Below are 10,250 nucleotides of genomic sequence, written 5' to 3' on the forward strand. Positions count from 1 at the left end.
GGATCATCACGGCCTGAGTCCTGTTTACCGCTGCCATCTTGTCTCGGCCGCCACGACGCCTATTGTTCATGAAAATCGGCAAATATGACGCGGAGAGGGGCTGAATCGTCATTGACAACATCGACTAGTACGACAGGGCATACGGCGCCAGACGCCTATTGGACAGTCCTAGCATCAGCGGCATAAGAATTTGATTGCAGAACGACATGGGGTTTAGAATCGCCATCAGGAGCCTGTGATTCAGCTTCAGAATACCTAACCGCACTCCGAGAAATGGCGAAGGTATGGAATTTCTGGTCCTGGGAAGAAGCAATGAGAGGTCGGGATTAACGCAAAAACCTTATGAGCTCCATTAGGCAAAAGTGTGTCGGCGACTGTCGCCGTTGAGAGCGGGAGATGGTCTAAAAAAATGGTGCCGCAACAGCAATCCTCTGGCCACCGAGGCGGCAAGTGCAACGATGGCATGCTCAACAGCAAGTACTAGGGTAACCACCTCCTTACCCCCCATTGCCTCCGATTGACCTTTTCTTTTACAGCATCAATACTGCAGTACCTGAATGTGGCGAGTTTTACTGACTCTAATATCAATGTTCTGACGCAAACATTCGTCGTGCAGCGTTCCGGGTGATATACGATTTCTCGTTACACATAGCATACACCTGCTAGTCAAGTTAACCGCAAGCTCGCCACAAGGATTCTAACCGAGGACATATAAACTCAGCATGAGACAATCATACTTTCGCTTTCGCAGTATGTGAGCAGTCTTAATTGCACTCCTTATTTTTTTTACCGTCGTCTTATCGAAATGTGTCCGTGAAGCCCTTTTACTACAAGGTACAAATCTCCCGTTTAGAGCGGTGCAAGAATCGCTTTAGAGGATGAGGAAAAACTAGAGACGTTCAAGGATTGATTGCTACTCTACAACCAGTGCAAGAAAAAAACCTGATAGGCGCGTCCGCAAGTACGTCCGCAGTAAGGTCCATGCACTGGTAGAGCTGCGATTCGAACCATCACACAAAGTCCGCGGTAACGTGCACAGCGCCAGGGAAAGAATGTTTTCAGTATAGACGAATCGCGAAATTCCAAACTGAGTGCAACCAACGCTGAAACCTGAAGTGTTAAAAACGTTTTTTCGACTGGCATTTCAAGGCACTCTACTACTTATGCACAGAATCCAGGCCGATTCACCAGTCATTGAAGAGATTCCCGAAATTAACCATCACCCTTTAGCGTTCTGTGCTACCCAGTTCAGCACCACAGCCCTAACCGCACAAACTATGACGAATAACTGCCTCCGCCAATTGGTCTCAAGGACTGTGTCTGCAAGCAGTGGTGTCTTTTTTTGTTGTCCCTACTTGAGCTATATTTGAATTACAGTTTTCATGATTTTTTTTTCCGGTTCAGACATAAACTAGTAGAAGGCCAACTGACAGATTTTGCCTTTTGTCATTTAATTTAGTGTCATTGATGTTACCATGAATTTCCCTCGTACTTTTTAATTCTGACTGTCGGCACGTAGCTGATGCTCTGCGGTCGCCAAGAACATCTCTTGGGGAAGCCTAAGGGGTCAAAGAGCTGTCTAGATATAACACAGTTTACACCGGAAAGAAATGACAGAGCAAAAATAGAATGTACTTTGCAAAAAATATGCGAAATGTCGCTTCTTGCATCCCGATTTCCTAATTACAAAATGGCGTCGTTTCTTGTGGAGTAGCCGTCGAAATAAAGTTAAATTCTTTGAAATCACAAAAATCAGCAACTGCGCCTGTTTTTGGTACCTATGAAATGAGAGAGAGGCCACGTTCCAAACATCAAAGCGGAAAAGCCAACTCAGCCAGCTTTCAAATTCCCGCTTTTGACGGCAAATATTTCGATGCATATTGCCGATGAAGAAAGTTTTAAAACAAGGCTGTGCTTGTTTCTTGAAGGAAATCAATTTTGCAATATAACCGTGTCCTCTGAAATGAAAAATACAATAATTATTTGTTATTTGAAATGTTTGGCTAATTATTAACCTATTTCAGGCACAAAATGTCTGTGTTGCGGTACAATCCAGCTCAACAGACCGCAAGGAGGTATCTCCCACGATTTTAAAAAAATAAAAATATTCTATCGTTGAAAAAAATTCACGGTGGATATGCGTTGTTAGACCAGACACAAATTAGGTTCCTTTGTTCCGATACATTGGTCACGGAGGATGTTGTTTGACTATCCATAACGAGTGAATGCCAATATATACGGATTCAGCCTTACATTCATATATCCCTGCATTATAATCATATATCCCGGGCAGTCCTCACAGAACTCCTGGTGCACTGTTGCAGTTGCTAACCAACCCGCCATGCGCGGCAATGGCTGGTGCTGTCATCGGTGCGGCTTGTGCGACTCACGTTGCTTTTCGCGAGCAACCTCTCAGCTGTAATCATGAACTGAACTGCAATTGCCATGTTCGGGATTTTCGCTCATAACGGCGACACCAGGTTTTCTGGTGAATTTCATGTCACCCCTGAGGCTCGGCTTCATTAACTCGGCCCCCCTAAGCAGGGGAAGCCTTCCACCTACTGCATCACCGGCTGGCAATCTATCCCCGAATCTCCCGCAACGGAGGCGGATGCTCAAACCAATAGGCACCGCTTTTTTTTTTGTAACATTAAATTCGTTACACGCTCTTACGTAGAAGAACGAGCTATGTACAGATTACTTACAAAGCAGCCAGCTACTGGGTGCGGTGTGCTGCGGTTCTTATACTGCCTCTAATCCTATGAAAAATACGTTTCCACTTACAACAGAGATTTGCTGTCTAAATTTCTGATATGAAGTATGCTGATACATCTGCCATCAACATACACTTGTCATGAATGCCGAGAAATAAAAGCGTTATTCGACCTTCAATGCATGCGGAAATTCGAAACAGCCAAACCACCGTAGAAGAAGATGATAACATTGATACGCTCGGCCCCTTCGCAGCTCTTGAGCGGCTGGGTTTTCTAGCAGAGTCTCTGAACCCAATCATAGGCGCCACACTGCTGACAGTCCTCGACGTTCGTTGTCGTCCACTGCGGTGTTCCACTGGTCAGTGCGGTTTCAAAGTATTGAATCCTCGCTACTGGAAGCTTCTGCTCGTGATAACACGCAAGCTGCGCTGGAGCTTGACCCCGGAGGCAGAATCGGTAGGCCTTTTTCTACTTCCAAGGCATCTGCATCCGTCCAGAGAAGACAATGCCCCCAAAAGAGGATGCGAGTTCGGACGTGGGCCCCAAATTACCAACTTCTAGCCTTCTCGAGGGCTTCGTCGGCTATGATTCACGAGCCCTCATTCAGTAGAACGTCTACGTCATCTTGGGACACGGATGGTTTCAGCAGTCAGTGTTGCTGTGCACCACCCTCACCGTTATCGTGCTTCTGATGCACGCGTTCGCCTACCGGCTCATCGGCCGCCCCGTGGACCACTGGTGCCAGCCGCCGTTGGAGTTCAGCGACTGGCCCATCCAACAGGGGAAAAACGTGGCGATTCCTGTGCTGGCCGACGGAAGCTTCAGCAAGTGCACAGTATACAGCCCGCCAGTCCCGGTGAGCCGAATGGATCATTTCATTTGTCTCAATATTTCTACCTCCTCTACATCAGTTGTGTGAGTGAGGTTTCCTCCTTTGCCCGTACTTACTGTCTGGCTCGATACTTCCTTCGCAGAGGAACCGTCCTGGCACTGTATTTTTGCCTTCTGCCCCCCCACCCCTCCTTGTGCACACCGAATTGTTAGAAACTTATCTCCTATGGCACGTAATATCTACGTGCAGTTTTCATTTTTAGAGCCGTATGTATCATCATCATCATCAGCCTAAGTATGTGCGCTGCACGCCAAACGCCTCTCCCATGTCTCTTCAATACCCCTCTCCTTTGCCAGCTGCAGCAATAGTAGCCCCGCAAAGTTCTTGACCTTATTTCATTTCACTTATTGATCCCTTAAAGGCCCGAAGGCATTACATAAGGGGGGGGGGGGGCATATTTGTTTACAACGGCGATGATGGAAACATGCATAACAATAAAAGAACAAACATACAAACAAACATAAAAGGGGTTGTAGTCATATCAGGGTTTCCCAGCAGGTTATACATCATTTATTAAAGATATGTCAAGCAATACTCGCTACAAAGAGCGCAGAAGTGATCAAGATCTATGTGAGGTGAATTTTTATTTTCTCGCGGAATGTTTTGTGATCAGTGCATGCAGCGATGTCGTTAGGCAGTGAATTCCATAGTGCTATTGCGTTGGGGAAAAATGAGTTGTTGTAAGCAGACGTGTGGCCACTGATGCGTGCTATCGGGTTACCGTGACTGAGCCGGAAGGACGTTCGTAGTGGGGCGGTTAATAGAGCGTGCCGTGATCTTGTGTTATGATAAAATGTATGAAGTAAGCATAGGCGGGAAACGACGCGGCGTGATTCTAGTGTTGAGAGACGGAGGGACTGCTTGAGGGCGGTGACACTGGCTTCTCTTGAGTAACATGAAGTTATGAACCGAGCTGCACGATTTTGGATTGATTCCAATTCGATGGTGAGATACGATTGCCATGGGTGCCAGATCGATGATGCATACTCTAATTTTGACCGCACAAATGTTTCATACGCGCGTTGTTTTATGTTAGGTGATGCAGATTTCAGATTTCTTCTCAGGTAGCCAAGTGTGCGTGAAGTGTCGGAGCAAATGGTTCTAATGTGGGTGACCCAAGAAAGTGTTGATGTGAGATTTACACCTAGATATTTATAAGATTTTGCAACGGTTATAGGAACTGATGAAATGCTGTAAGTGTGATTCGTCAAGGTGTGTTTGTGAGTGAAGGACAACGATTTGCACTTAGTAAGATTTAAAGGCATCTGCCATTTTTCACACCATGATGCAATAATGTCAAGGTCCTGTTGCAAAGTGAGGTTATCGGTTGGGCTACTTAATGCATTATAGATGACACAATCATCCGCAAAGAGTCGCAATTTGCATTGAATATTAGAGGGCAGGTCATTGATGTATATTAAGAAGAGTAATGGTGATAACCCGGCCCCTTGGGGGACACCACATGTTACATCAGTTAAGGGTGACTGGATGTTATTGGCGGATGTGAACTGCGAGCGTCCTTTTAGAAAATGTTCGAGCCAGCATATCAGATTAGCAGGAATTCCCTGGATCGAAAGTTTCGCAAGCAGATGGTTGTGAGGTACGCGAGAAGTCTAAGAAGATTGCATCTATTTGGAGGTTATCGTCTATGGCCTTAAGGATGTCTTGGGTGAACTCTGCCAGCTGGGTTGCACATGAAAATGATTTCCTGAAGCCATGCTGATGGGGATAAAAGAAATTAATTGAATCATGGTGGGACATTAAGCTTGATGATATAATGTGCTCTAGAAGTTTTGAAGATATGCTAGTAAGGGATATTGGACGATAGTTAGCTGGGCATGCGCGATCACCTGTTTTGAAAATGGGAACAATTTGGGCTATCTTCCAATCGTCAGGAATGATTCCGGTGTCTAAAGATTGGGTAAATATTAGGTGTAGTATCCGGCCAACTATTTTCTGCCGCCCCCTACTACGCTTGCCTTCTCTTGGAATCCTTTCTGTTGCATTTAAGCACCAGCGGTTAAATTGCCTTCACGTGACATGCCGTGCTGAAGCCAGTTTTTTCTTCACAACAAATCGTGCTTTTAGAAAACGAAAGGAGGTGCCATGTGCCACCTGGTCCAGTCTGCATACTCCGTAGATATGTTACGTGCAGTCTATCCTTGATCCCTTAAACATTCATTTGACAGATCTCCATCCAATGTATAACTACTGTCCTTCAGTCAAGATTGCATTTGATGACATTTTCCCATCGAATGCAAAGCTGCAGCCCTTTCCTTTCCTCCACGGTTTGTTGCAGGACCACCTAAGGTCCTTTCCTTCTCATATTCTCATTGATGCCTCTCTGGATCGTGAAAAGGCAGGTGTGGGAATTTTTTCACCTACATTGGGATGGGCCTTTTTTCTCCGTCTTGCTGACTTCACTCCAATAAATCTGGCCGAATTATTAGCAGTAATTTGAGCCTAACGAAAATTAAACCCAACCGTTTCAAAAGTAATGGTATTGCCGGACTCTCTATCTATTTGCTGTACATTATCATCGCCCACTGAGTCTCGGGTATTGCGCCTTAAGCAGCTGATCCCGCTCCATCTAACTTCGGTGGGGTTGCTTTCGGTACAGGGGCACATGTGCATTCAGTTTATTTATTTATTTATTATTTATTACAGTACCCACAGCGCCGTGATGCATTACAGTGGGGGGGAAGACGACTCAAGCACAGTCGAAAAAGCAGGAAATGCAGATAAAGAGAAGCTAGGCAAGCAACTGAATTTACAATCAAACAAGCAGACAGGTAACACTTTTACAATCATTGAAGAAACAAGGGCTTAATTATAATGCATATTTCGCAGTGAGGAAAAAAAAAACATCAGTGGAGGTAATGGTAGCAATATCATGGGGGAGATTATTCCATTCTCGAATTGTTTGGGGGAAGGAGGACATCTTGAAGAAGTTCGTTTTACACCTGATATCTTTAATTTTAAAGGCATGATCAAGACGCGGTGAGGTTGCCGATTCCTGAACAAGGGCTGCTCTCTGCGGCCCAGTAATTGCGATCCTGCCTACCTGCGCATATACAGCTGCCGTGAGCTTCCGCAGTTACACATTATTTCAGGAATTTTCAAGCTCGGCACTTGCTTCATCTCCCGAATATCAGCATCTTCTGCATCCTTGGAGTAACAAAGACTGGCGCTTGCGAAGACTGGATGTCTCTTTCACGCGTTTTCGATGCCGAGTACCTCTGCTAAATTTCTACCTTCCCAGATCTGCTCTGGCGGTTTCTCGACTGTGCCCATTTTGTGCCGAGCCTGAGACAATGGATCACTACCTGCTGTTCTGCCGCCGCTTCTCTTCTTTGAGGAGGTGCCTAATAATAATAATAATTATTATTATTATTTATTTGAAAAATGACATTGTACAAACACGAGCCTGCCCAAGCCAACAATGGGCTTGTGGGGCAGGGCTCGGCAGAATGGAGCAAGCCAGAGAACGGCACAGTCGATCCGTCAATTAGAAATTCTGTTTCACCACCTGGGTCTGCCTGTGTCCACTGCGGTTGTTCTTTCCTTTGGCGCTTCAACGCTTGGGCGAAGCAACAGGAGTGTGCGGTGTGGGGTTGAAAATTTTCTTCTAGAAATGCAGCGACTCCCATGATAATTTCTTTAATATGATTATTATTATTTCTATTCATTTTTATTTTCTTGACTTTCAAAAATTTATTTCATTATTTTTTTCGCTGTCTTTCAATCAGTGCAAAATTGAACCATTACATGCATTGCATTCGAATTTGCACAAAAAGCCAACGTTCCGTCTTCGATCACCCAGCTAACAGATCCCCTGTCGTTGCGTCGTTCAGTCTGTCAGCCTATACCCTATTAGTATTCCCTTTCCTCTATAAATGCTCCACTTTCCATCAGTTCTCTTACCACTTACCACTTACCACTTCCAGCACCTCGCTACCAATTGTGAACTGGTGTTCCCTTGCGAGACTGTTGAACATTACTTTGGTAGTCTGCATGTAAATTTTAGTACGGACCGTTTTGCTTTGCCTGTGTAACTCATTATCATGCTTTGTATCTCATCTCTTGACTGACTTAGGAAAGCAACGTCATAAGCGATTCGTAATTTACTTACGTATTCTCCATTAAGTAACCCGCCGCGATGGCTCAGTGATTACGGAGCATGGCTGCTGGCTCGAAGGACGCGGCTTCGATCACGGCCGCAGCGGCTGATTTTAGATGGAGGCGGATTTCCAGAGGCCCGTGTACTCTGCGATGTCAGTGCACGTTGAAGGACCCCAGGTGGTCGAAATTTCCGGAGCCTTTCACTACGGCGTCCCTCGTAGCCAAAGTTGCTTTCGGACGTTAAACCCCCATGAACTATGAACCACTCTCCGTAAAATTCCTATCCCCAGCTGCTTCCAATCCAGGCCTCGGAACTCAATTTGTAAACAGGTGGTGAATAGCATTGGCGAGATCGCTCCACACTGCCTGACACCCTTCCTTATTGGAATTATATTACTGACTGTATGAAAGACTACGATAGCTGTGCAGTCCCTATACAGATCTTCCCGTATTTTCACATGACTATTCTATACTCTGATTCCGCAATGCCTTCTGAGGTTTCCACTGAGTCAAAGGCTTTCTTGTGCTCAGTGAACGCTATATGTAGGGGTTCGTAACATTCTGTGCATTTCTCAGTCGCCTAATTGATTGTGATTATGGTCTCTTCTCGAGCATCCTTTACAAAAGCCTGCCTGATCATTTGCTGTATTGAGGTCTATGGTTATCCTTATTCTCGTCGCGACTACCTTAGTAAATATCCTGTAGGGAAAGGAGAGAAAGCTGATCCGTCTATAATTTCTACACTCCTTGAAGCCTCCTTGGTTAGGCCCTGTGATATTTAACTTTTTAAACACACAAAATTGGCACTAATTAGCAGAGGGAATAGCTTAAATCTGATTATTAATGCATAGTGGCTTAATTACCTAATTAGTATAAGTTATACACAAACGGAAGTCCACTCATGCTGACATCTCCTTCCTGAAAAGAAAGCATTTCAAATCCGAACTCCGTCAGTTTTAGGAATTTTGAAAGTGCTCATTAAAACGTCTGGTATATCGGGTAAATGACTGATATTATTTATATCGACATATCATTTTTACTAGTTACCTAAATACTTGAATTCCGCAGTACTGCTCCACGCTTCTAATGTCATCCAGAAATATTTTTAATGTACTGTCACATTCTATACTTATATTTTCAAACTCTTTCTTTTCGATTTACCGCAATCGTGGCTCACGTTTAAGGTTAAGTGATCATTTAAATATAACTTTATATTCTCCCTCAGTACCGCTCTGCCCTTACCATTTATTGTGACTCAATTCTTTTTTTCTTTTTTATTAAGGACGACAGCCAAGAGGAGCGCCACGAAGTTGTCTGCGACCGATGGGACTACGACACAAAGGAAGTTAGTGACAGCGTCGTCAGCATGTGGGACCTCGTTTGCGAACACAGCTGCCTGTACTCCATCTCCACCTTCGTGTACTTCATGGGTCCGCTGTCCCTCGTGCCTGTTGCAGGTATAATGGCAGACCGCGTGGGGCGCAGGCCGGTCATCCTGGAGAGTGCCGCCACCATGCTGTTGGCCAGCATGGCGGCCAGTTCGACAAATTCCCTGGGTGCCTTCCTGTTGGCCAGGATTGTCGTCTCCGCTACCGCCAGCTCGACCAACGTGTTGAACTTTATCGTCCTCTACGAAGTGACGGGAAACGAGCACCGGGCGCTGTACATCCTTCTCGCCAACATTGTCGGTACCTCAGTGCCGCCTGCGCTCTATTCCTTGCTGTCGCCGCTCCGTCCAAGCTGGAGGCTGTCGCACGCGCTCCTCGTCGCTGCCACGGCCATTGTGCTGGCCTGGTGCTACTCCCTCGAGGAGTCCCCCGTCTGGCAGCTCGCCACGTGGAGAGTTCACCATGCTGAGAACACCGTGGTGCATGCGGCCAAGTGCAACGGAGTAGATATAGCCAAGGCCAGAGCCTCCTTCAGAGCACTCAGGCGACAGCTTGAGAAGCGGTAGACATCCTCCGGAGTTGGGACAGGTGGATCGGAAAGCATCTTCCTTGCGGCTTCCTTTCGCCGTCGAGCCGTGTCTATAATTTTGTCCTGGTTTGGTGTGAACTTTGCCTACTATGCTTCACGCATAGGCCACACCAGTTTGGAAACCCACTGGGAACTATCGGCACACCTGTTCAAAATTCTACTCCTCATCGCACTCCACTACAGCCTTAAAAAAAAAGAGGCCAAAGATTCACGCTCTCCGTTGTGCTGGCGCTGCTGTCTCTTTCTGCCGCGTTTAAGACAGTGTCCTACGAACTGAAGCTGAGTATCGCGATGCCATTATCCTCATTAATGGTCTTAAGCGCCACTACTGCGGCTATGTGCGTCAACTATTGTTATGCAGGCGAAGTGTTCCCTACTGCAATAAGAAGCGTTGGATTCTGCATATCCTATTCCATCGGCCGCGGGGGAGTCCTTGTGGCCACATTGATTGGCACGTTGGGCGGACACCAGCGGCTATTAGCTATGAATATTCTCATGACGGTACTGAGTTTGCTCAGCGCGATGGCGGTTCAATGGCTTCCTGA

General features: G+C 46.0%; 1 protein-coding gene across 1 annotated transcript; it reads left to right on the forward strand.

Annotated features, from left to right (window-relative positions):
* The first annotated feature begins 3,405 nt into the window (after positions 1-3,405).
* LOC149362373 (beta-alanine transporter-like) lies at positions 3,406-9,682 on the forward strand. The gene is made up of 2 exons (XM_089568280.1): positions 3,406-3,570; positions 9,011-9,682. Exons 1-2 carry the CDS (start codon positions 3,406-3,408, stop codon positions 9,680-9,682), a joined length of 837 nt encoding a protein of 278 aa, XP_089424406.1.
* The last annotated feature ends 568 nt before the right edge of the window (positions 9,683-10,250 follow it).

Source organism: Amblyomma mixtum, chromosome 2 (assembly GCF_055824585.1).
Source record: "Amblyomma mixtum isolate Tamu chromosome 2, ASM5582458v1, whole genome shotgun sequence".
Lineage (NCBI taxonomy): Eukaryota > Metazoa > Arthropoda > Arachnida > Ixodida > Ixodidae > Amblyomma > Amblyomma mixtum.

What these genes read in the sequence shown, in the direction of transcription:
- LOC149362373 (XM_089568280.1), top strand. Translation starts at nt 3,406, where the DNA reads ATGCACGCGTTCGCCTACCGGCTCATCGGCCGCCCCGTGGACCACTGG. An exon ending in TATACAGCCCGCCAGTCCCG is followed by an intron (nt 3,571 to 9,010) that starts GTGAGCCGAATG and finishes TTTTTTATTAAG; the next exon opens with GACGACAGCCAAGAGGAGCG.